At 53.4% G+C, this 26,898-nt stretch overlaps 1 protein-coding gene across 1 annotated transcript in view; it reads right to left on the bottom strand.

The window, feature by feature from the left end:
• The window catches only part of SLC39A11 (solute carrier family 39 member 11), a 98,517-nt gene that overhangs the window by 68,740 nt on the left and 2,879 nt on the right, over nt 1–26,898 (bottom strand). Inside the window, exons 4-5 of the mRNA XM_072881405.1 lie at nt 19,406–19,564; nt 1,039–1,183 (exon numbers count right to left, since the gene is read on the bottom strand). Of these exons, the coding sequence (XP_072737506.1) occupies nt 1,039–1,183; nt 19,406–19,564 (304 nt within the window). The remainder of the gene's footprint in view (nt 1–1,038; nt 1,184–19,405; nt 19,565–26,898) is intronic.

The raw sequence follows: 26,898 nt of genomic DNA, 5'->3' as shown, positions 1-26,898 counted from the left end.
GCTTGCACTTGCCCCAGGAGCTAAAAGACATCCAGGACCCCAAGCCCATTGAGTCTAGCACAAAACCTCCTTCCTTCCCTTTGGAAAAATCCAAGCTGGTATTTCAAGTCCTGAAAAATCCTGCAGATTTGAAACACTTTATGAAACATGCAATTAAACAATGCAGTTAAATAACGGAGCCTGATTTAAGAGACTAGCGCTATTCTTTGCAAAAAGAAGGATCATTTCTTCCTCTCAGTCTGCTCCCAGTTGTACTCAAGATACTGTAAACCACTATTTCAGTTTCTCTCCAACCAAGAAAAAGCAGAGGAGCAATAAGATTAATTCACTAAATTACATGTTCTCTGTCTACTGAAAAGCTGCTGTTAAGTAGAGGAATAGAAAATTGTGTTGACTCAGAGGACGTATCCCCATGCAGCCGGCTGTAAGGGCGGCCACCACCCGTCCCATATACACACCCTGGACCTGGGGAAGCCTGACGAGGTTCCACCACCCTAACTAAAAAGGTCCGTCTTTACAATCTATTTAAGGAGGAAATAGCTGCCAACAAGACATTTTATTTCACAGTTTGGCAGCTACAATTCTATTAACCTTCAAAATAAGGAGTGACAGCATGACTGCCAGTCCTAGTCTATAATTAGGGAGGGCCACCGAGGGTCAGTGTCACGGGGCACCTTCAACGTGGCATAACTTGGCAAGGGCAGGGTTAGCGCTCACTGCGCCCACGCTGAAAATAAACTTATCTCGAGCTAAGCTGATGATTTCATTTCCCTGGTGAATGAGATATCTAATTATCAATAATTCATAGGCACAGACAGACGTGCAAGTGGTTTTGAGAACTGAAGTAGAAACAGAAGTAATGATTCTTGGAATAAGAGCCAGCAGAGAGACAGATCCAGAGAGGGAAGAGAAGGTGCACTTTGCATGCACATGTCAAAACCAATCTAATTTCAATCACATACGTGACAGTCTAGGTGCCAGTTTAACAGGGGTATTTTCCCCGTACACTCTGCAGTTGGTATATGACAGGATGCTTGCCTGGATGGAGCCCAGCTCTACCTATCCGGATGGACAACTCGCTCGCGTAGTCCAGGTGATGGGCAGGTTCATGCTCATATTTTTCTTTCACCACTCGTTGGTCGCAGCTCAAGGCAAACGCTGCGTGGGGAGGTCCGCTGAAACCCTGCAAGGCAAGAGAGAAATGTAAGGTTTTTCCCACATCTCCCCTTCAGCCTTCTCCCAGCCCCATCCTCAGGGACCGCTCTGGCATCTGTGTGGTTGGGAAGTCGATCGGGGCATGTGTCACAGCAGCTTCTCACAGCCGCATGGAGACGTGTCTTTTGGGTTCCCCTCTCTCTCCACAGACTTCCCAGTTGTTTAGATTTAAATGTGCATTTCCAGCAGAAACATCAAGAACAGGGTTAGGAGGAGCTGCAGGCCAAGAAGCACAGGGTTAAAGAGGGAAAGCCAAAATCTGGGTGCATTAACAGCAAGAAATGCAATTCCACAAGCGCAAAGAAATGCAATTCCACAAGCGCAAAGAAATGCAATTCCACAAGCGCAAAGAAATGCAATTCCACAAGCGCAACTCCCTCCAAAGTCAACCTGGAGGAGACCAGCAGACAAGGAGGGACATTCACTGCTGTCAGCGCTGTCGAGCCGCTCACGGAGGGTCAAGCTGCTGGGTTTAGTTTGCAGTAGGGTACCATATCTTCAAGACGGATTGTGTTTGCAAGGGAAATAGTTTGTTCAAAATTGAACTCATTTGAGCATCAAAGGAGACATTACATTCACAACCACCCAGTGTTAGTTCAGTGGGACTTGGCCAGATGGCCAGATGAAACTTCAGACTCACTTGGAATATATTCCTACACCATTTGTAACCTCCAGAAAGCAGAGAGGGACGGCCAAAACCAATACCGTCCAGCTATGCACAAAGTCTGCAGGGAATCAGAGCAGACGCCCCGTGGCAAGAGGGACCGCACTGCTCCCATGAGCGATTCCTGCCAACCTGGGCACGGCTCGCGAAAACCAGACGCGACTCAAGGATGTGCCAGAGCCTTTATCTGCATCGGCCAAAAAAAAACAAACAAAAAAAAAAAACCTGGCAGACACCATTTGTGCCTTTCCCCCACGGTGCTGGACACGTGGCAGGAAGGTTGGTGTCTCTGGATGTCCCCAGGCTGCTCAGACCCACCCAGAGACAGCCACAAACCCGACAGAAAACACGGAGTTAGAGGCACAACCACACAGCTGAGAGAAGGGAACGTGGCCCGTGGCAGCAGCTGTACGACCTGGTGTCACCAGCTCTACCCAAAACATGGGGAGCGGGACCCCGAGTCCCCGTCTCCTCGCAGGGTTGGGAACCAGCCCCCGGGAGCACCCGCAAGGAGGGGGTGTCCAGGCTGCACCCCGCGTCGCCGGCTGGGAACAGGGGTGTGGCGGTTGGATTGTTGGCAGCAGAATAAACGAACATACGTTGAACGGCCAGAGACGGTAATGAGAGACATGATGGGTAAGGTCACATTAAACAAAAATAAAGGTTAAAGATGAATAACTAAATTGTCTGGTCTCCCGTCATTTGCATAATATAGTCTGACCAGTGCTATTAATACTAATCACATATTTGCTGTCTGCTCTCTATTGCAGTTTAATCAGAGTGCTTTCACCTCCATTAACCCAGCAATTACAAGCTGCAGCGATGAGGTGCTCACGTTTAAATCCCCCTGGGAGCAGGGAGACCCACAGCACCCCACCGCGTCCGCCCGCGGGAGGCACCAGCAGCTCTGCACCTCGTCTCACGAGCGGCAGCTGGAAGAGCAGGTAGAAATACAAGCATTTTCCAGCACAACCTGGATGGCGTGACATAGTGAGGACAGAGGGGACTTCAGCATCGTGACCCGACTCGGATAAGGCAGGAAGAGACCGAGAATGGAAACTCACGGGCTCGCCCTGCTGCTGGCACTTCTGCAGCGTGGTCTCCCTATATCCAGGAGAGAGTCCAGGCCTGCTGAAGCTAAAGGGGTTTTCAATTCTGGAAAGCGAGTAGCATCACTTTCCGGAAAACGCCAACCTGAGGAAAAGCAAGGATGGGAATTTGAAGCTAGAGAAGTAAAGCCTCAACTTTAAGAGCACAGGAAGGATTTGCGAGCGTTGCACGGGGCTCTCCAGCCCTGCTCCGGCTGCCGGCTGCCTCCCACTCGCCGTTGCTCTCACCTCAGACTTCGGGAACGCCAGGTTTCACGGAGCAGAAGGCTCTCCTTCCACATGGCTCCTACCAGCGCTTTGTTAAACGAGCTACAAACACTACAACAGCAGCTTTGTAGGCTTTATCACCACCAGATTTGTGGCTTCCCCCGGCCCAAAGACAGCTGTCGCTCAACTGGGTCTTGTCAGCAGAGGCAGGGAATTGAGCCCAGGGCACGGCCAGAGCCCACAGGATTCTGCAAATTACAATAACTCAACCAAGGGGAAAAGAAATCACTCGTACAAGCACGAGCAGGAGGGTAATGTTCAGCATATGCCCTCTGTTACCATCGCACAGCTACAGATACAAACAAGCAAGGTCCTTGCGAGGTCAAGACCACTTGCCTCAAGGTCTGCGGTCCTGATGAGAAGCCTCCCACGGCTATTTTCTGTGCCACCGGTCTCAGCACATCAATTGCCTATTGACGTGGTACCCACGAATCTGCTTGCATCGAAATGGAGGCACACTTGAAGATATTTCAGATGCTTATTGTAAGGTCAGGTCATCTCCCTGTTGGCAGGCACAAAATATGCAATGCCGGCAATTTGAAAAAATATTAGTGACCTTCAGTAAAGCAAACGATTTATTCCAACTGTGATTGCTCTGAGTCATTTCAGTCCGGTCCCTGCATGAGTCCCTTAATTGGAATGTGTCAGTGGGTTAAAAAAGCATTAGAAAGAGAAAAGGAAAGTCAACCCACATTAATTAGTTCATGGCACTAATTAGCGTTAACTGAAATAACCACGGGGGCTGATTATTTCAAAAAGCCTAATGCAATGAGAGACTTGGACAGGAAGACCTGTGGAGCTTGGAGGAAAACTATTCTGGGACGCGGGAGTCCCCACCGCACTCGGCTCTGCTCGCGGAGCTACAACAGAAAGGTCGTTCGATTGTCATGGCCCCACGTGGAAAAGCAGACGAGAAAAAAATAGGTGCCTTTGCAGAGAGCAAAGAACGCCACTCCACGCAGCACCCACCTAAACGGGCAGATCCTGCTCTTGTTACCCAAAAACCGCAGCAATCCCCAATTAATGGAAACGCGTCCCTCTCCTGCAAGCATCCAGGTGACGCGGCCATCACCCCGGTATCAATGGTACCGCGCTGGTGTTGCGGGGCAAAGGGGTGAGACAGGGAGGAGGCGGCAGCTGCTTGCTTTTAGATGAGGCAAGGATTTCGAATTGCATCCTGCTGCCCAACCAGCCTCTTGCACAAGTTGCTAACTGAACCGAAGCCCATTTTAAAAAGAAATGAAGAGTGAGTGACACCTTTAAGAAATAATCTGCTCTTCTCCACCTGGCCAATGAAGGAGAATAAATTAATAAAGAAATAGTGATGACAAAAGCTGATGGTCTGGCTTTGGGTAGATCACTTGGTACCACATCTGGAGGTGTTGCTTGTCTGGGAAGGTCGGTGACGCTGCTTTTCCCATGCAATATCTTACTGGCTTTAACCCAGCAAACGCCCCGGAACAGGCTCCGCAAAGCCACAGGAAACAAAGACCATAAGGCCTCAACTGACGGCAGAAAGCCCCTCAACGGGAAAGAGAAATAGAACCAATTTTAGTACCTTATTAAAAAAAAAAAAAAAGTGTTCTTAACTTGTCCAGGAGCTAACACAGACACAGTAAGAGACGATAACAAGCCATGCTTTGATGGCGCCCAGAGGCTCCCGTTTCACACTTATTAAAAGACAGTGATAACAGATCAGAGACCAGAAAGCGATAAGAGAAAGAAAAGGGGGGGGGGGGGGGGCAAGGAGAGGAAGGGGAGACACTGCACGTCCCCGGCCCGTGTCAGCGGCTGCCCTGCACGCGGGGAGGGACGCAGCGTGTTCCTGCGGCCCCCGTGCTCCCGGCGAGCTCGTGGCGAGCTCTGTGCATCAGCCGCTCGCTCGGCTTCGCTGCTTCTGCACAGAGCCCGACACCTCTGGGGATGGAGACAAAGGCTGTGCAGCGACAAAGCAGCGAGCGCGCGGCTTTTCTGAGGCAGACAAACAGATTTATGTTAAAAACATGAAATAGGACTGGATAGGAAGAGCTCCCTTAGAAAGCACTTAGTTATCCGAGAGCACCCATTTGCATGTAAAACAACAGGCTGGTATTTTGTTATTTGAAACAACATATCAAGGGCTCGACGCTCCCAAGTGAACCTCCGCCAGCACAGCGCCGGTTGCGAATCCCCGGGCCAGCAGCTCTCATTTGCAACCCACCGAGAGCCAACGAAGGCACAAGCGATGGCGAGCCGCCCCGCGCTCCCGCGTCCCCCCCACCCTGCCTCGGCACCCTTCGGCTTCATCTCTTGAGACCTCAGCCGGTCACACTGCTCCCAAAGTCCCCGGAGCAGCAGCAATCCCCGGGGAAGCCAGCGCCCCATGCAACGTGCCAAAGCCCCGTGCCGAGGGTGCAAAGTCACCGCACCCCGTGCCAAAGTCCACAGGGAGCAGCACCCTGCACCAGCCCCGCCGCCGACGGTGCAGGAGGGAAGTCCTCCTGCTCACACCCACGCTTCTCCAAAGCCCTCCTCATTTCAAACTACATTTTTTTAAATAATAACAATAATAAAAAGCCAAACACCACCTGGCTGTATCGCTTCCCGTTCCCAGCACCGTGCTGGAGCAAACGCCGGGCTGGGGCTCCTTACAAAGGCTCCGTGTCGCTCTGCGGGGACCAGAAGCCAGAGCTCGTTAGAAGAGCACAAGCAGTCAGGCAGGTGAGGATGTGCCTGGGATGGGGTTTAAAGGCTGCGGCGAGTTGTGCTGCCAGAAGCCTGGATGCCACCAGACATCCCTCTGAAACACGGTCAGCCAGCTCCGTGTTCCCCCAGCACAGCGTCCCCAAAACCAATGCGTCCTCCCGCTCTTCTGGGGGAAAAAAGCATGCTTTGGGTCAATATTGACCTGCACGAAGGGATGGGTTAAGGGAAGGGGCTAGCAGGCACGTATTTAAGAGGACTTGAATTGCAGCTCCTCTCAAAGCCAGGATCACTGGCAACCCCCCACTCGAAATACTAAAATCAACAACTCAAGTGCAACCCTAAACACTCCATGCAATAAAAAAGGCCTTTCTCAACACTGAAGTGGGTGCAGTCATATTTATGATTAATAGCACCCAATATGCAGCTCTGGGACACAAGCAAATCCCCCTTATTTCTATTCCCACAGTGCCTGGCAGCCCCGTGCCCCAGCGCAGCCCGATCCAGCTGCTCGGGGTCCCACCAGCAGCACCCAAACCCCTTTGATCAGACAGACTGTGCCCCCGTAAATTGGGAATAAACCTGGGGACACCCAGCGTGCCCCAGATCACCGCTACGGCTCCAGCTGCCAGAGTAACAGTGAGTAACCCCAACCCCATGCCAACAAAACCCCGCGTAACGAAGATGGAAAGCCAAATTTATTTTCATATGAAAGTTTAAGGGTCTCCAAGTGTTTCAGGTACATCTTGGTTTGCATTTTAATTTGGAGATTGCTAACAACGGAGCAGCAGTAATGGGCAGGGCAGACAGAAAGGCACCTCAATGGCAATTCTTTTGGGGCTTGCTAACGAGAGCTGGGTCAGCACTGTCTATCACGTTGCGAAATGGATTTCTTCCATTTTCCCTCTAGAGTTCAACTGCCTGAAGTTTCATAAAACCTAAAACCACAGCATATGCAACCAGAGGCTGTGATCAGAACCGTCCTCCGAAGCCTCAGAGTGCTGCCAAATACAGTGGCAGGAGAAGACAAACCACACCAGAGTCGGCAAAGGGAAGAGGCGAGCACGTGGGAAGCATCGCACGTGGGCTCACGCTGCTGGTGGACATCAGCAGCTCTTGGGGTCTACGAATCCAACCCAAGCCCTCATCCCAACAGCCAGGTCCCAAATACATCCTTGTCCCACCACGACGCCAGCGGCAGGAGAAGCTCCAGAGTGCTGCGGCAGGTTGGGATTGTTTCCTCCACCAGCAAGGCAGCCGGAAGGGAATCGCTGCTCGATGACGGCCAGAGGCCCCGCGGAAATCCACTGGCACCGGCTTGCTCGGTGCCAGGCAGAAGCGGGGTGACCCTGAGCAGAGGCACGGTTTCAGCCTAGGAGCCAAACGATCAATCCGGCAATCGCTTAACGCGAGAGCATCCTCATGAACCCCAATTTCCCAAGGAGGAACAGACCCTGAGGGCCTGATCCCGCGACACGCCGAGCACCGCAGCCCTCCCCGCGGCTCGGCGGTGAATGCCCTCCATTGCCAGCCCCGCTGCCTGTGCCGGGACCACCGATATTTTTCCAGAGTCGCGGCAGCAGGCGCGGGGGGAGGCCCGGGGGCTCCCCGCTTCCCACGCCAAGCATCTTCCATCTGGCTCCTCCAGCCCTGCATCCTCCCCCGGCCCAGCATGCAGCCCTGCCTGCAGCAGGCAGGCAGGCAGGCAGGCAGCTTGTAGCTATGGCAGCGCTGCCGCGGGAATTGGGAAGGAAAGGTTCATCCATAGACAAAAATTTCAGCGTTTTCACGGCAGATCTGCTCCGGCAGCGTCTCACGAGTGGATCACATGAGGCTGGGAGGCCTTTCTCGTCCTGACAGTGCAGCTGGCAGCAACACGACACCAGAGCCTTCCCCTAATAACTGCAAACAGGGAAGCTTAAGTGAATATTAAGGAAGGCTGCTATCAGTTTATCTGTAACTAACGTAATATTATTGCAAGTACATTTTATTCACTGCTAATTATCAGCCACTTTGATAACTCATAATTCTTGAAAATTGCAAACAGCAGCTTTAATCACCAGCCTCTGCTGACGAGCTGCGGGGGCAGGAGGAATAAATCACCCCCCTTCCGTGTCACCAGGAGCGTGGGGACAGCCGCGGTGTCCTGCGAGGTGACCCCGGAGCAGCCCTGGCCATGGGGGCTCCCCTGGGAGCTGCCTTCTCCAACAGCAGCCGATGGGAGACCCTCGGCAGTGCCAAAACCTGCAGTGCTTTCCTGAGCTGACAGCACCGAGCACACCCAGAAACACTAAGTCTGGCAACCCTAGGGAGGCAAATTTATCAAAAACCACCCCAATAAGCCAAATCTACCCTCCAACAGGAACGAGGGGAACGCATCCCGCAGCCCACGCCAGGCAAACGCAGCCCTTCCGATCAGAGGATGCTGGGGTTCCCGCTCCCAGCCGGCACGGCACGGCTGGACCCCCGAGAGCATCGCTGCCGGGGAGCGGGCACGTGCCAGCGGCACCAGCCCCGGAGAGCGACGGCTGCCCCAGACCCAAGAGCCACGCGAGGGGCTCCAAGGGGAGCCAGGCACAGGCAAATCCACCTTTTTGGCCAAAGCAACGTTCATATTAAAACCAAATGTACAGATTTTTCTCATTGGCACGTTTGGGGCTTTGGCCTTTCCAGGAGGGAGGAAAAACACAGCAGGAATGTTGCTGGCACCCGGTCTGGGAAGGCGGTGGCCCCAATGGTGCGGGGCCGGGGCAAATGCTGCCCGGGAGGAGGGAACACACACGCAATTCCCAGGCTCCTCGGGAAACCCAGGAGGTTTGTTACAAAACGTGATGTTTTGCAACAGCGATGTTTTACATGGCAGAAAGGAGGTCGTTTTTGTAACCTTTGCCATTTCAAAATCGAAAGCACAGGAGTATTTTCGCTGCTTTTGCCATGCAACCTTGCAAAAAAACAAACAACTTGTTAAACAAACCAAACCCACCTCTGCAACAGCCAGAGCAGGTTTCGTGTCACCAACCTCCTGTCCACCAGGAAGCCTGGAGAAACCTCAAAATACAACCAGTAAATTTATTTTTCAAAGGACCAGTTGCTCCAGGCAGAGTTTTTGAGCGCACAAGTGCTGCCCACCAAAACCAGTTAGGATGCATATACACTTCCAGTTGTTTGCTGGGAGGAAACTTGCCTGTTGCAGCCAAGCTCACAGCCAGATCCTAAGGGATATTCTCCTAAGGACTGCCCCGCACATCACCACCACCCCAACACCCGTGGCTTGCTCAGCAGGACACAGCAGAGAGGTTTGTGGCATCGAGTCAGCACTACAATATGAGATTTTAATTGTTAGCAATAAACCTTTAAGCCTCAGATGGGATTAACAAGACCTTTTTCTCCACATGCTTATTAAAATCTAATGGAGACCAGCTTTGCCTCTTTTCTCTCTCCCTGCCCCCTTCCCACCTTGTATATTTGTAGCGTGGCAACATGTATTTTTACAGCCCTTTATTATGCAAGGCTTTTTGCAAGGGTAAGAGAAAAAGCAAACAAAACTTCAATTAACAGCTCATTTTTACACAATATACTCCTCGGTAATGATTTGCTATCACTGCAGATTGAATTAATGGGAAAGGGCGAACAAAGCGAGCGGCTGCTGCTGCGGGTGGGAAGTCAGGAGCCCTGGAACAGGGACGGCGAGGGCTCCTTGGAGGGCTGGCGGGATGCAGCAGGGCTCAGCCAGCGATCCATCACCCCTCAAAGGAAGAGCCCCACCATGCCAGCGCTGCCTAATTACATTACATTAAGACACAACTTCCTTTAGACCCGCAATTAGCAATGCAGACGCGCAGCAGTCCCCAGCAGACGGATGGCGAAGCGGCACTGCTGGGGCGCAGCCTCTTCTCCCTGCATCCCCCCGAGCATCGCAGCCCCCCGGGGACCCAGCCCGCAGCCAGCTCGTTCCCAAGGCCGTGGTTTCTGCTCTTTTCCTCCTCGCCGCTTCTTGCGCATCCCGCAATTACCAAAACAGCACCAAAGTCCAAGAGAGACGTCAACTCCTCTGCTCATCTGCAGGAGCCGCGGCAGAGCCAGGGGAGCCTGAAACACCTTCCCGAAGCACAGCGTAATGAATCCACAGGAGAGGCTCTTCATTCTCTTCAGCTAGCACAATTAATTTGTTAATTTATTACAGAAGAGAGGCGTAATAAGGGACAAGGCACTTCCTGATTACCACCAACGAGAAGCTAACCAATTTCCCTTCCTTTGGAAGCTCAGGACAGTAAATCTGGGACTGTCCCACAGGGCACGGCTGGATTTCGAGCTGGGGAATGGGCTGGTTCCCCTCCAACCAGCCCCAGGGGCAGGGCTTGTCCTAAGCTTTCAAGACAAACTCATTCGGGTGCTGGACTCCAACCAAGACAACCTAAAGCCCAGAAATCGAGCTCTGAAATCAGCCCTCATAGCATTTATTTATACGTGTAGTATGTACCTCACCTATGGTCTTGACAGGCCTTAAAAAACACGTACAAAATGCAAACCAACAGCAAGACGCCTTCCCGAGCCTGCAAACAGCCTGCAACTTGAAGAGGAGACTCATCCAGTCGGTTTTTCAGTTTGCATTAGCTCTGAAGCCTGCGGACAACAGATTAAAGTCACATCGCTTTCACCACCTCGTTGATAATTAGAGCATGATGGGGGGAGACAGGGAGATTTTCACACCCTGAGCGTACAGCACACCCCAAACGCTCCCCCCCAGAGGACACACCACCCCACGGCCGCGTGCCCAGAGCATCGAGTGGGTGCAAAGGCAGAGTCACCCCCAGGGTCCAAACGCCAGCAGAGGAGCCTCAGCCGGGCTGAGCAGAAAGGAGCAAGCAAGCTGTTTTTCCCCCAATTCCCCAGCAGCGTGCCCCTCTCCGGCAGGGTCGTCAGCCTATTAATACTATACATATAATACAATATATAATACAATATTCCACTGGATTAAGAGTAAACGTCCGTTTTACACCGCTCTCAGGGGTGTTTTACACCACTCTGCGTGCGGCCAGCATGGCGCAGAGTCGTTTGCACCGAAGGGTGGTCACCGAGCACGGCAAGGCAGCGAGTTACCCATCCGCAGAGGGAGCTGTCCTCCCTGGGGACGTACGCACACGAGAGGCACAAAACTGAGTCTTTACAGCTCGTCTTCAAAGCAGACAGCGTGCCAAGTCAGCCTGAGTGAGTCAGAGTTTACCCCGAGAGCACGGTGGCATTGTGCTGCAGTTATAGATCTGTGCATGTATATTTTCCGTGATCTCCATGAAAGCAGCCTTCCTCTCCCTGACATTCACCACCCAACCAATTGCAACCTCACTCGCTGCTTCTCTGTCATTTTAATGGCAGGTTTACTTTCCACAGCGGAGGCATTAATTTGGGGTTATGCTACGAGTGAATTCAAAGGCAGATTTTAAGAGCAAAGAACAGCCAAGGAACCATCCATAGCACTCGGCGTGCCTGTGGATAAACGGGGCCTCGTTCAGATGTTCGGAGTAAGAGCGTGGATGCTACGGGAGCGAGTCTTAACAGGCGATGCCGTCTCAGGGCAGCAGGCTCTTCACCACGAACCGGCCCCGCGGTCACAGGAAAGGGAGGCAGAGGACTCCCGACTCCTTCCCCGAGCCCGCCTGGATGCAGGCTGGGTGCAGAGCATCACTGCAGCAAGGAAGGGAGCTTAAAGTTTCTCAAGCATCACCACCAGCCTTTGGAGCCCAGGAGGCTCCCACCAAGACAGCCCATCCAACCTGAAGCATGGGTGCAACCCCGGGGCACTCCGAGCACCCACGTCCCCTCCGGTCCACACTCAGCTGCAAGCAGTGGGTCAGCACCCACACCCTGCTCTCCCCCTGGGAGCTTGCTGCCTGCTTTCTGCTTATTCCAGGGCTAAAACTAGACGTAACAAAAAAGAGTGCTCAAATTCAATCAGCAAAAAGGTCAGACGCTGCCCAGGATCTAGCAGAACCCTGTCGACAGCAATGCATCCCTCCCCGCGGTGCCAGCCAGACTCTTCTGGCAGGTACGGGGAAGATCTGGTATTCCAGTGTGCTCTTCCTTTTGGAAAATTTATCCTCTTTTACAATTCTGAGCCAGGCCCCAAACAGTAATTGAAATTCAATCAGCAAAGGCTGAGCCACGGAGGAGAGAAGAGCCCCGTGGTACATTACCAGCCTTATCAGTCGGCAATACCCGCTCGAGGTAACCAGCAGGGAAAGAAATGCTTTATCACGGGCAGAGGTACACAACGGAGAAGGGAATGGCGGAGAAACGTGTATCCCAGTGCAGGAGCTCGTTGAACGAAGAATTAAGCCAGGTTTTCTCAGTATCTGCTTTTTTTACAGCGGGGTTCATTCACCTCCTCGCTCCCCGCACAACCCCGCTGCCAGCCCGCAGAGCCACGCTGCTGCAAGCGCCGTCAAACTGCTCCAGATTCCGTCTGCTGTCGGCGCAGTTAGTGTTTGTCCCCATAAACCTAACGAGAGTGGGAGGGGAATTTAACCCTGACTTGGATTCAAAGCATCTTTGCTCTTTAGCTCTAGCTTTGGGGCTTCAAACGTAATGGGTTTTTGAAATGCTTAATGCATAAGAAGAGAGAGAATTATAATTAAGAGCAGCTGACAAATTGCACTCTGAAAGTAAATAACCCTTTACCTCCATTAATAAAACAAAATGCTTTTCTAAAAATTAGTATAATTACAACTTTGTGCGCTTTTTTTTGCAAATAATTTCACCCTATCTAGCAACAACTGGATTTCAATCACTAAAACCACTGCACATGGGCAGGGAAGGGGTGGGAGGCAGGCAGGCTTTCCACAGATCATATGAGCAAACAGATTTTAAATAAATCGTTAGGGGTTTCTGGGTGCCAGCCTTGAGAAGTGGGACTCAAAAAGGGACTTTCAGAGGATCCCATGGGTGGGCTTTGTGGTCAGCACCAGTTGAAATCCTGCCCTTGCCCCCTGCCTGGGACAGGACACAGGGGAGCCGGTCCCAGGCATCAGTCCCACATGGACCCATAACCTTCCGCAGCTGGCCTCAGGGAAGAGTTGGGTTTATTTGATAAGTTAATAAACTTCATGCCCAGGTACTCCTATTTATTTAGAGCTAGAAGGGGAAGGACCTTTCCCAATAGAAGACTTCGCTACGTTCCCTGCTGAGGCTCCCAAAAAAGTCATCAGAGCCGGATCCTTTCCTCAGTCATCAGAGCCGGATCCTTCCACCCTTCCAGAGCCAGTGGAAAAGGGCCAGAATGCCACAAAACAAAACAAACAGAAGTGCTGCTGTTTATTTTCCCCTAAGCAAAGGAAATCAGAGCAAACCAGGAACGCACGAGTCGAGCTGCGGCTCACGCAAGCCCATGTCAACCGAGTGCCTCTGGTCCGTCCTCACCCTGCGAGGCAAAGGCTCACCTCCCGCAGCCCCTGCGCGAGCAAAATACCGATTCGGGCTGGACTCGGTGCAACATCGATGTGGCCAAGGGGTATGAAAGCGCAGCGATGGCAGCGGGGCTGTCTGGCTCCTGAGGGGCTGCGTCACCCCGCTTTGAGGGGGGCTAAGCCCCTCGCTCAGGGCAGCGCGAGCGCGGCGCAGACACGGCTTTGCAATCGTGCAATCTGCCCGTTCCCACTTTCTGCATCCAGGCATCCCCACGCCAGCTCCGCTGTCGCCGGGAGGGCGATGCAGAGATGCGGGCAGGCTTTGCAGGCAGCGGGAGCCAGCAGGCAGGGCTGCCCGGAGCACGGACCAGGAGAGACTGAACACAGTCTGCATGTAAAAAAAGGTAGAGTCACTTTGCATGCCCCAGACCCCCAAAACCACCTCACTGGAACCCCTTTATTTGATCATTTTCCCAAGATTATGTGGCCCAAGACATGCAGCTGCCAGGCTGAGCTCGGCAAGATGCCACCCACGTCACCGCGCCTGGGTCCCCGGGCTGCTCTGGGCAGTGTTTCAGTCCCACATGCAAAAATTTAATAAGCCAGAAAACACACATGCCCCATACACAGGCATCTCCCTTGGTTAATGCTCGAATCAAAAAAAAGCCTCTACCTGCTATGGCAATGAGGATGTGCAGCTAATTAACTTTCTAGGAGTCACAGATGAACAGGAAAAAGCACATTAAGAATGGGAACTTGTGACGGGCATGTCTCGGAGGAATTAGCAAATTGCATAAGAGGAATCTTTATTCCGCTTATAAATTAACACCAGCTACAAGACCCAGCACATTTTTACTGCCTCATGAAATAATTAACCCATCAAATCCAGCTCCATGCAAATCAGAAGGGAGAGAAGTATTAAAAGCTTTCCATCTTCACCGGGTAGAAGCACATACGCTGCCGGCACCGAGCCGGGAGGATCACCAACATCCTCGAACTGCACCCACGGCACTAACGATTGCCCTGCCTCGTTATCCCGGTACTCCAGGTATGTGCTAGGAACCACTGCCTAGTGCCCCCCCCAAAAAAAAAAAGATGCTTCCCATGCTCTAATCCAGCTGTGGTTTAGCCCTGAGAAAGAAATTGCGATTTCAAGTAACATGCAACTATGCCTGGAACAGGCGTGATGGTCTCTCCTCCCCCTCCTGCAGCTTCACCATCCACGCACGATTCTCAGCTTTCCCCCCCGATACATGGCTTGCACAGATTTAGAAAGCAAAATATACATCCTTGAGGCACATTCCAAGCCAAACGACAGATACCATCATTATTAAACGGGAGAGTATCCCTTGGATATCTGTTTATCAAGTTCTCAAATCCTTCCCAAGGGTGCTCGCCAAAAATAGCTGCAAATTCACTGTGCAAAATGCCCCATCCCAGACTATATTCCAGAAAAGCTTGCAAGCCTCGATTTGCAAAAAAATAGAAGAGGGCAGGAGCACAACGCAATTATGTTTTGAGAGGGTTAACGGGATCCAGCCTCCTACTACGAACATACACACACGCGCACCCGCTCCACTCCCACCCCACGTGAAGATCCTCAGCCTGCTCATGAAAACCATTATGCAGCTGCAAACCACAGCCCAAAGTGTTTCAAAACAGGTATGAAACACAAGCCCTGGACCCCCGGGAAGGTCCTTCCTGCAGTGCTGGCACCCGCGGAGCACAAATCAACCCAGGCGAAAGGCTTTTAAAAAGCACTTTAGTTACTATTTGGTTTAAATCTAAGGAATGGTCCACCCATCGCATGCAGCTTTATTGATTTACTCTGTACTTGCGGGAAAAAAAACACCACAACAAAGCCTGTATCTAGCTGACAAGAAAAAAAAATTTAAAAATCCAATTGAGATGGTATTTCCAAGACAGAATTACAGCCCTGGCTCCCCATCCTCCCGTCCCCGATCATCTTTTACACGAGAAGTATTGGCAGGCTCCTAGTTACAACTGAGTAATGGCCCATCAGCTCTCTCCCTGGATTATATATTAACTCCTGGTTCTCCTGCAACATCTGCCCTCCTCTCCCCCCCCAGAGCCACCTTCAACACTGACCAGCTCTCCCAGGGGAGACCCCAGGGCTGCCCCAGACCCCCACATGCCCCAGCACCCATCTGGGTCCTGGACCGAGCTCAGCTCCGGCCGCAGACGCGCACCCGCCACGATGGGAGCGACAGAGCTGCTTTCTGTATGCGGACTGATGTTTCCCAGCAAAATGAAGCCTCGAGGTAGAGGAGATGAAGCTGATTAAGTCTCATTATCCTATTTAGCGTAATGATCGCGGAGCCGAGAGGACGTCACACAGCCAGGGAGCAGAAAGAATAAGGCGGTTAATAGAAGCGTGTATGCACGTGGGCAGGCAGGTACAGCCGAGCTGACCCGCAGCCCGCAAGGGGTTTATTATCTCCCGCTATGGCCAGCTTGCTGTCTCCTCCTCCTGCCCATGCCACCTTCCCAATCCCACCAGCATCGTGTCTGTGAATTCCCGCTTGCTCGGAGGAGCATTTAAGGGCAGCGATCCGGGGAAGGCAGGAGCAAGGGAGCTCCTGGAAGCCACAGCTTCGACACGGGCGCTGCGCTGCGCCCGGACCCGGCATCCCACCCAAAGCCCAGCCACGTGGGCACGGGAACACTCGTGGGAACTCCAACAACCTGCAGCACCGCCGGGAGAGGTCCTGGGGATCCAGCAGCTCAAAGACAAAGGCAACACACGTGCATGTGAAAATTCAGGACCAAAAGCAGCCAGGGACTGTCTGAAAACCAGAGTCAGGGCTGGATGTGTCCTCTGGACTCTTGTGGGATTCCTCTGGGAAGAGGGAGCTCAGAGCAAGAAACCCAATCACGGAAAGCCAGTAAAACATCACACTGAACAAAACCCAGCCAAGCCAGCAGAGCTGCAAGACACATTTGAAGGGATGAGAATATTAATACTTAATTCCAGAACTCTTATGCATTACAGTAGACCCAAAATAGCAAACTCAGCGATCAGGGACCTCCCGCGCTGAGTGGTATTTAAGTAAACTCTCCCTCAAAGGCTTTAGGTCTTGGCATCGAAGACCCTCAGCCCCGAACCTTTTTAGTAAAGGCAATAGCGTCTCGTACACGCCCCATCACCTGCCTCTCTCCATCCAGAAGCCTCCTCAAATATCAGCTGAAAGCCAAGTTCTTATTTAAAAAGCAGTCATAAGATTGAACGAGAGCGAAGGAAGGAGAGAAACCTGTTGCAGCATCACGGGGGCCAGGGAGGGAAGAGACAGACAGGCCGTTCGTTAGAGGTTTAAGATATTCCAGAAACTATAGCAACGTCCTGCTGCAGAACCAGCTCTGCCGCCGCCTCCCCAGCCGCCGAGCCCAGCGCAGCTGGTAAAGACACACTTTGGCTGAACGCGACACGCAAGCAGACGGATGCCAAAACAAGGGAGAGGCCCTTTTCTAAAACTCCTGAGGTCCGTTTCTGCAACGGTCTCGCTCTCCAAGCGCGCCCGAATGCCCCGTTGTGCCTTGCTGTCCTCCACCAGCCGAGCCGAGCGCTCCCAGGCCAGCATCTCCCCCTCCATAAACTCAGCTAAAGGATGAACAAACGCGTTAAAGGCTTCACGCAGGAAAATGGCAAAAGATAAAGATATAATAGATGAGATCTGTCTTTTGTAAGGAATTTAATGACTACAGCTGTTTGGCATCGTTAACCAGTTTGTCTTGGAGGCTTAACCCTCCCGCTGGCCCCAGCTCTGCCGTTGACCAAACACTCGGGTACCACCGGAGCCACCCAGCTCCCGGTGGGGCTGCAGCAGGAGCGAAGCCTTGCTCCATCCCTGGGGAGCAAGGGGTGATAAGGAGTCATTAAAGGCTTTTACTACCTGTTGCTATCAGGCAAACCAATTATGGAGGAGTGCCAGGCAGAGAGAGAGCTCTCTGCAAAGAGCAGCCTGCTAAAAACAGATCCCTCATCCTGCCCTCCCAGGGACAGCGTGCCCCACGGTCTCACCAGCATCCCCTCCCCACCTGACTTTAAGTGAGGGCCAAAAAAAAAACCACCCTGAGATTTTAACGGATTTAGAAAGAAGCAAGACTTGTTGGAAGTGAAGTGCAATGGTTTAACCCTTGTCTGAGCAGCACTGGCTCCTGAGAGAGAAGTCTGGGCTCCAAGTGAAGGGAGAGGCATCTTGAGCCCAATTCCCCCCCAGCACAGCCCCAAGGACAGCTCAGGACTGACCAGGCACTTGCTGATTTTCATTTCAACACATTCAGCTTTAACCTCTACCCGTGCTCCTCCCGCAGCATGCCTCCTAACTTCGCCAAGTCTCCAGGTACCCCGTCCTCTTCCTAAAGCATCCCAAAAGTCCCATCCCCTGCCCCAGTCCCATCCCCTGCCCATTGCAGAGTCTCTCACCAGCCCCGGGAGCCGTCACTGCTGCCTCTGGGCAGGGAGCGCAGGAGCCCCCCACCCACCACCAGCTCTCCTGACCTCACCCGTTACCCGGGGGAAGGACAAGTGGCATTTTGCATTTGTACAAACTCTAACGAGGTGGGTCCTGCCCGCTGTCCGGGACAGGGACACCCGCTTTTGCAGGAAGCAAAACACCCAGGCAGCAGCATTAGCCACGGGGTGCAAACCCTCTTCAAGCTCAGCGTTGGCACACACACCGGCTACCAGAAGTCCCGTGGGACAAGTGTGTGGTGGCACGTCCTCTCCCGCACGGTTGCAAACAGCTCTGTTGAGCCAGAGCAGGCAACAGCTCCTCTCCCACTGATACTTGAACCGGATTTAAAACAAGCTATAATTGTATATTTTTTAATATATATTGCTCTGCTCCCTACGAGACCGTCGCCCTCACCACCGTGCACACTGGCCGCCCTTGTCACCGCTCTATCCTGCTCTTTGCAACGCTAGAATTTCACTCCCCCGACACTCTTCCCCCTCCACGCTCCCATTTCAAAACGCAGCAGAGACGAACGCTGGCCATCAGGAAGAAGCGGGTTTTGTGGTGCAACTGTTTATCTACCCTGTTGGGAAACACCAGCTCCGGGCAGCTGATCAAATACAACCCCGGCCCCATCCAGCACCTTGTAACAAGGGCAATCACTGCCATGGCCAAGGCAGGCAAGAGACCTCGGGTTACTGAGAGCAGAAGAAAAAAGCAGGGTTTGATGGCAAACGGCTTCCAAGGGCTCCGGCTGCCCGACGGCAGTCCCCGGCCCCCCGCTGCACCCTGCAAAGGGTTCGGGAGCCCCGAGAAGAGCTGAGACCCGAGCAGGCAGAGAGCGCGGAGGGGGGCCAGGCTTTCAGCCGTCTGACCCCACTGTCGTTTCATTTATTTGTTCTTTACTCTAATGCATCCGTTTGCACTAGAAGCGACACACCGAAATATCAAGCAATTTTCTTCATAGCTGAGGATGCGTTTGACTGTACCTGTCATGACAGGCTCAAAAAGCAAAGGGAGCAAGGGAAGGCTGATGCCACGGGCTCCCCTGCACACCGGGGTTACCAGCCCGTACCACTCTTCAAATGGAAAGCCTCACACTCCTTATTCATAACCACAGATAATCCCCCCTTCCACTAAAATAAATAAAAAACTTAAAAAGCTCTTTGGAATTTTTTGAAAATGTCTTTACCAACTAAGCCATTCTTGTGTTTTCAGCTGTAAAAATCCAATGGCTTCCAATTTATTTATTTAATAATACTCTTAGACGGTAGGATGGTTCATTCAATTTTGAAATGCTTAAAGGGTTGGCAGCTCTGCAAATTAAACCCCTGGGCTGAAACAGAAGGTCACACCTGAACTGTTTGCAAAGTGTTGCCAGTGAAAAGAACAAAAAGTAGAAGCGTGAAAAAAAAGGAACAAAAAAAAGTGTAGACAGCCTAAAGCTGCATTCAGCACTGGCGGAGCCACCCGGGGTCCTGGAGAAAGCATCGTTTCATTAAATCTGTGATAGAAACCAATCTGTATCTGGCTTCTGTGATGGCAGAGCCGAAGGAAGAGCAGAAACCCCCCGGCCCAGGAACACCTACTTACCAGTGCCGGGATGAGCAGGTCGGCGAAGTACACAAAAGCTGCTCCCAGGGCAAAGCCCACGGCCACCGGGAAGAAAGCAAAGGCTCCGAAGCTGCCGGACTCCTCGGCCATGTCGATAGCTGGGGCCAGGAGGGACCAGTAGGAAGCAGCCAGCATGACCTGGGAGACAGAAAGGGAGCGGTGAGAACCACGTAGGCACCGATGCCGTGAGGATCTGACACCAGCTGCCGCACGGCAGTGCCGCTGGTGCCCCTGCCAGCGGCCCACCCTCCAGCCAAGGAAACCCCGGTGCCCGGCCCCACGAGCTGCGTGGCCGTTGCAACCCAGCAGAGCCATCAAAGCCTGCTTCCCAACAGAACAAATCACTGAAGGATGGAGAAGTGAGGCTTTTTCCCCATTTTCACCAAGAGCGTTTTTCTTGGCTCAAAAGTCCAAGGCAGCAAACAAACACCACGAGCTCATTAGGCCGATTTTCTGTGGGATTAGCACAGCCACGACAGTCCTTCAAACGGGAACGGCAGCAGCACGGGAGCAGGAAAACCACCCTCCCCTCGGGTGGTTTGGAGCAACAGGAGTGGGTCCATGACCCCACCGGCCACTGCGCTCCTGCCAAAGCCGGGGTGAGCCACATCCGTCCTGCACCCAGCTCTGGGCTTCTCCGCAGGGCGGGCAGGGGAGGAAGGACACACAACCTTGGTCTCGTGTAGGAAAAGAATAAATACTGGATAACACCTGGAGCCAAAGAGCCATCTCCAAGCTAGCTGAGGGCACACCAAGGCTTTGCTATGCAGATTTAAGCTCGCTGCGGTTTAGCTGCCAAGGTCCCTGCCTCGCTACCCCAGACCAAGGCAACCGCAGCACAAGGGCTTTGCAACTCCTCTGCTTCGGCATGGACCAACGCTTGGGCTGCTCCTGTCCCAGCGTCCGAGCCAGAGCGCCCAGGCTGGGAGGAGAACAAGTTTCCCATCCCGAACAGCAACACACCGGCTCCCGGCACAGGCCAGTGCTGCCAAAGTCCTACCACAGTGCTTCACCAACAGTTTGTACCAGGCAAAAAAAACCTTCCGAGCAGCAGAGTGCTTTTTTTCCTTGCTTGCTGCTTAGCAGGGAGGGAGAAGGAACAACTACCCAAAAGACCATAGAAAAAGAGAATTTGGGATTTCTGGGGATCTCCAACCCAAAGCAGGGCAGGGTTCAGAGCTGGTTGCTCAGGCTGTTACCCAGCGTAGAGAACAGAAAGCCAAGCAAGGCACCAATTTCACAAGCTTATACTAAAGAACATAATATTAACATGCATTTTATCACCTTATCTCTTCCTCTCCTCTGCTGCCCAACGTACTGGGCTGGGTTAATTAAAAACTCATCAGCCCCGCGCAACACCCTCAGCAGCAGCCTTGGCCCTGGTTTCTCTGCCTGCAGCCGTTCCGCTCCATGGGAGCCCAGCCGTGACCAGCTCTGGGGACCGGTCCCATCACATAGCTGGAGGAAGCAAGTCAGCAAGACAAGCACAGATGGGCTTAAAAATCACACTGAGATCTGTGTTAGGCTTTGGGAACCGCTCTGTATCAGCAAGGGCAGAGAAGCGGTGGCACCCGCTGCCCTACCATGGACGGACGGGGTCCGTGTTGCCCCGGGGTGGACAAGGTGATGCTCTGAGCTCCCTCCCAGCCCTGCCCGCGAGCAGGGAAGCGCATCAAAGGGGAGCTTCCAACAGAGAAAGGGGTGCGGGATCAGGATCCAGCAGGAACGAGCAAAGCGAGCCCAGAGACAGCAGCGGGAGGGACGCTGCGAGGAAAGGCAACCCCACCTCTCCATCCAGCGACCCCCCCGAGCACCCCACAAAGTCCCATTTGCAAGACACTCAGAAGAGATGCCGCTCAGCTTGCTCTCACGGCACGAGTATTCGCCTGCGGAAGAGAAGTGCGTAACGAACTATTACATTTTAAATCACTTTTAACGAAGGAATGAGATGCCTATCGCTGTAGACACCAGTCCCTGCGGGATTGTGTAAATCTCAGCTCGCTATGAGTAAGAAGAAAGCAAGCTGTCATGTCAGGCTTAACCACGGCTGTCAAACTTCATATTTCAAATGCCACCTCCTTTAAAAAACAACCACACGCCCCAACATGGAAACACAAGCAACAGGGAAAGGCTTTGCAGAATTATATTGTCATCTTACGTTAAGATATCATTTCCCCACGGAAAACAGAGGCCTGACACTGCTCAGCCTCCAGACCCCGTCACCACTGAAGTCAGCAACGGAGCTCCCACCAGCTTCGCTGCACACGGGCTCTGGGGGAAGATGATGACAGAGCTTTAAGCCACCCCATCCTCACCAGCTGAGGGAGCAAACCGCTGGGCTGCACCAACCACCTTCACTTGCTTGGGAAGGAAAAGCGATTTATTCCTACACCCTTCTCTGCAGAGAAACCCCGTGACCCCACTTGGTGGGGGAGCTGGAAGTCATTGCCCTGCAGCAGCCAGCAGAAGTGACAAGGTCCCTGTGCCTCCCCTCAGCCCACCTCTGAGCTCAGGTGGGGGTTTAGGGACACGGGCTTGCCTGGGAGCAGCCAAGGTCCTGCTCAAGGGTGCTAGCTCCTGCCCACCCTGTTCCGTGTCAGAGCTGGCACTTACCCCTCTGGTTCGGCAGCATCCCTTACCAGATGATGCTCATGAACTAACCAAAGGGTGAGGATTTCTGCCAGCAACCTGATTTAAGTAACAAAAAAAAAAAAACCAAAACAAAAACCCCACACTCTGTTTCAAATCTTTGTAATTGTCCAGCCAGGGACAGGAACCCAAACCCCACCAATGTCACCAAGCAAGCTGGTGTCAAAGGCAGGAATAAAAGAGAAAAAGCCTGCCTGCGCTCTCCTCAGATCAATAAAACATGAAGCCACTTCAGCAGAGGGTAGGATTTTCTGCACAAAGCCTTCCCCTCGCACCAGCCCCGCTCAGCCCAGCCAAGATGGGGAGCAGGGACCCACAGCGTGCTGGCTTGCTGGCACCGGGACACGCACCTCCTGCCAAACTGGATTTGGACATTTTCGCAAAGAGACTTCTTGCTCCAGATCCAAGATGCAACAACGCTGCTGTAAATCCACCAGCTCTTGGGAAAACAAGCTGCAGTTGATGGGGGAGGAGAAAGCACGCAGAAGGCATCTGCGTATCTAAAGCACCCCCGGGTTGCGGGGAGCACAAACCCTTCCCTGGGATATATCAGCATAACTAGAGACAAAACCCAGGCTCAAAACCCAACTGGCTTGCACCATGGAAAGTGACTGAACCCAGGTCTGTGCCCTCACGCTGACGGGAAACCCTCAAAACGTGCCAGGCAGCAGGATTTATAACCACACTGTGACCCAACACCACTCCCAGGGCTTGACGGGTCTCCATCGCTGACCCCTGGGCACCAGCATCTCCTTCCAGGCAGGGGCTGGGTGCGGGGGCCCAACCCAGGCTCTCCCGAACGCTGCGGTGCCAGCACTCCTCCCCACCTGGGCTGCAGAGCCAGCACCGCCCCAGCTCAGCCCGCGCAGCTTCAGAGCCACACAGGAGCTTTCTTCTGCAAATACAGAATAAGCAGGACAACGATCTTCATCCCCAACCACAGCTGGCCCTCCTGGACCCCAGGGCGAGGGGGAGAGTCCCGGCACATCCAAGTCTCGTATCACACCACTGCGTTAAAATTAAAGCCCTCTCGTCTCGTCCACTGCAAGCGGCAACGTCTCGCCGCACTCCTGCGGGATCATCGAGATGAGAACAGCAGCTTCAAGGGAAGCAGCCGCATTAACAGCGTGCAGATCAGTGAACCCAAGCCGCTTACAAGCGAAGGAGATCCCCTCGGCAGGACAGGAAAGAAAAGTGGAAGGTGAGAGACCAGCAGGACACTTTCCCTGCCAAACTTTTTAGCTTGACTTCATTAAGGCTCCAACAACGAGAACCGGCCTCAGTAGACCCATGTAGATTACTGATGCTGTCTCAAGCAGCACTGAAAGGGAATATTCAATACCAGACGTGCCTGGCGCAGCTTGAAGAGCGTGTCTTTACGATTTGCTGCTTCACCTGGGACAGAAGAAGAAATCAGACTGCGACCCAGCGAGTGGAATAGCCACGCGAGGCTGCAGGGAAGGAGGACTGCAAGCGTTCACGTAGTGTTTACAACGTCCAAGAGCACAACACCTCCAGGATAACACCGAGATAACAGAGAACATCTAGGAAAAAAGGTCTTATTTAAGAATATCAAGATTTAAGAGAAAAGCCAGAATCCCACATCAGATGCCCAAGCAAGCGAAGCCTTGTCTCCATGGAAACACATCACCTCGGAGGCTTTCGCATACAAAACCCTCTATTATCCGCGATTTCCAGAAAGGGAACTGAGGCAGAGAGAAGCCAAATGCTCAGACACCCGAGCGGAGGTACCGGGCTGGAAGAAGCTGAGCTCCTCCGTGCTGCGGTGACCAGCCGTACGGGTCCCCTTCACCAGAGACGACGCTTGTGCCATCAGACGTGGTCAGCTTGAGCCGTGCCTAAAGGGGATTTAGCTCTGCAGCCAGGACGCTCCCAGCGCACACAGGCAGCTCTCCCAGCGTGCAGCGATTTGACCACGTGCCCAAGCTTACGCCGGCTCCCCCAGATCAGATGGCACATCTGCAGAGAAGGCAGCACCGAGCCGTGGCTTTCTGGATCCCAAATTAACACCCTGCATCCCGGACCATCCTCCTCAAGGTTCCCTGAACATCCCTGTCCCGTGTCCTCCTTCTGGTTCAGCAGCGGTAGAGAAGTTTTTAGTTCATGCTGGTTTTATTTTGCTTTACAAGCTCCCAGAAGACAAGCAGTAAAATCATTACCAACAGAAGAGAGAACCATCCATTATAGCTTATTTTACCAGCGATCCTGGTCTTGGAGAGCACCATGCACGCTCCCTGGAACCCAGATGACTATCAGGGATCCTGAGCTAAGCACCAAAACAGCAAGATTTGAAGTAACTACCTGCCTCCAACAGCGCAGGAAGAGGAGGTTTGCTGGCTCTGACAGAGCGCAAGGGAAGTTTAATTAAACCCAGCAGCCCAGATTTCAGAGCAGAGGTAAAGAGGAAGTTAAGTTCTGCCTCTCTCTGTCCCAGTGCTCAGAGAGACGGCCCCTCCGTATCTGCAAGAGATCTTCATCAAAGACATGGTGTTTTAAACAGAAATCCCTCAGAGCAAGGGAAGCAGTCCATGATCAGAGCAACGTCGCTGTCTGAAGAAACACTTCTTACAGGGAAGAAAAGAGAGAAAACAATACAAATAGGTTTCAAAACCGGCTGCTCCACATCCTGCTTTTTCCCCTATGCAAAGCCAGCCTACTAAAACACAGAGAGCCCACGCTGCTCCTGAGGTTCCCCCGACATCGGTTTCGCAGCACAAAGCCTGGATGAGGCAGGAACGGCCCCTCGCCCCAGCCAGCCAGCAGGGTTCCACAGCCTATCTGGGTTCCCTCTCCATTGCCCTCCCTCGGACACAGCCAGCCTCAGGCTTGCAGCCTGCTTAGCTCCAGCATCACGTCCCACCTCCACCATCCCACTTCCACCTGCGTGCAGGGAGCGGCGAGTCGGCCACGGTCCCTCCTGCCGAAGGGCTGTCCTGAAGGGCCGGGCCAGGAGGTGGTTTCTCCTCCAGCTTCTCCGTGGACCCTTTGCAAAGCCACCGAGCACACACATCGCTAGCACTCTCCCTGTCTGCAGAGGGAGGAAAACACTTCTCACATTATTAAACCCTTTCGGGTAAGGATGAGACGCACAGCCGCCACGCTGCCGGGCAAGCGATTACAACGCTGCCCAGCTGGGAAAAGAAAAACTCTGCTAAAAACTCAGGGGGATCCTGTTGCCTGGGGGTAACATCCAGCAAACCCCTCCTCGGCCCCGGGCAGCTGCACAGGGGAAGCGTCAAGGTGCAGGGTCGAGCGCAGCCCCCGCAGGGGGATACGCCAGCCCCTTGTCAGACGCAAGGCAGAGAGCTACGGGCACGTCTGGAGCAAACGGGAGGATAAAAGTTCCAACCTTTGGTGCTTTTGCCACATCGCTGTTACCCGAAGACTCGACCACCGAGCACGGACCTGCTCCCAGCGAGCCCAGCGGCCCCAGAAGCAATGGTGGCACAATCACCTGTGGACCTCCGGTATCTTCCTCTGAAAGAGCTGGTCCTGGCCACGCAGCATCAGGGCAGGGCTGCAGTGACCCCGGGTGACACAGACCACTCACCCCGACCAGCACCAGCTTCAGCAGCTCAGGCCCTTAAACACGACCTAGAAACCTTCACAAATTGCAGGTCGTGGGTGGTTTATGTGGCAGCACCTTCTGCCAGCGGGACCTGCCACCACGGGTTTCCTCGCTGATGCTCTCCTCCAGACGCTGCAGCAACCCCAGAAAAAATTCCCCTTTCCTACTCCAAGCACAGCAAATTGAAAGAAGTTGGGGGAAGAGCAAATGTTTGCAGGACTTCTGCTTCACCAGCCGAGCCACACCCCTGCCACACAGGGATGACTCAGTGCTCCTGGCAGGGTGACACGGTGGCTGCGGCAAGGACAGCATCGTGCCGTGCTGGGGCAGCACCCGAGCCAGCCCTCGGCCGGGGCAAACACCCCGCCGTGCCCCGGTACCTCCCCAGCTGCAGGACAGTCACAACCAGCTGTGTCGGGAGACAGCGATGCCACAGCGAGGGGACAGCCCAGCCCACGCTGTCCCCAGCAGCATCTCCTGACACCACAGAAGTGGCTCTGACTTGGCTTGCAGAGACGAGGGTGTGTCTTCCAGAGAAAAACAGCTCAGAAATCAAACCACAGAGGAATTGCCCATTCTGGAGCTTTCCTAACGCAAGTGATTCATTCATAAATGATGGCCCGAGAATCCGCTACAACAGAGTTGGATTATTCGCATCATTAGCAGGTCGCAGGCACGTTCCAGGAAAGCTTGCTAGGGAGCAAACGGAGCTTTGCAGCATTTCACATCACCCGCCATGGCAGGCTCTTGCTTGGTGCAGCTGGGTTTGCTTCAGGCTTTGGGAACAGCAGAAGACTTGTGATCTCCAGAGCGGCAAACAGTCAAATTTCACCTTGATCAGCGGTGTCGCAGCATCCGGGGACGCACAGGGGAGAAGGAGCCCCACTCCACGCACAGCCTCAGCACAAGCGGCGTTACTGCACGCTGCAGGGCAGAGCACCCGCGCTGCTGGGCTGGTGGTTCACCCCGAAACCCAGCAGCATCGCCCACGCTCCAGGTGCCAGCTACACAGCTGGGACACAGCAAGCAGGACCTGGCAGAGCCCAGCGCACCCGCCGCGCACCCTGGGAGGATGCACTATCCACCCAGAGCACATCCCCCAGGCTCTCAGGCACACTCCAGCACCTGAAGGAAAACAAATATGATTTAACAAGTCTGAATGAGCCTCCATCTGCTCCCCATCGCCCCAGCAGCTGGGCAGCGGGAGAAGGTCTACATTCACAAGCCCCGACAC

This window comes from Ciconia boyciana, chromosome 16 (genome assembly GCF_034638445.1).
Source record: "Ciconia boyciana chromosome 16, ASM3463844v1, whole genome shotgun sequence".
Lineage (NCBI taxonomy): Eukaryota > Metazoa > Chordata > Aves > Ciconiiformes > Ciconiidae > Ciconia > Ciconia boyciana.
The sequence above is the reverse complement of the archived record's forward strand: the minus strand, read 5'-3'. Positions and strand labels throughout refer to the sequence as shown.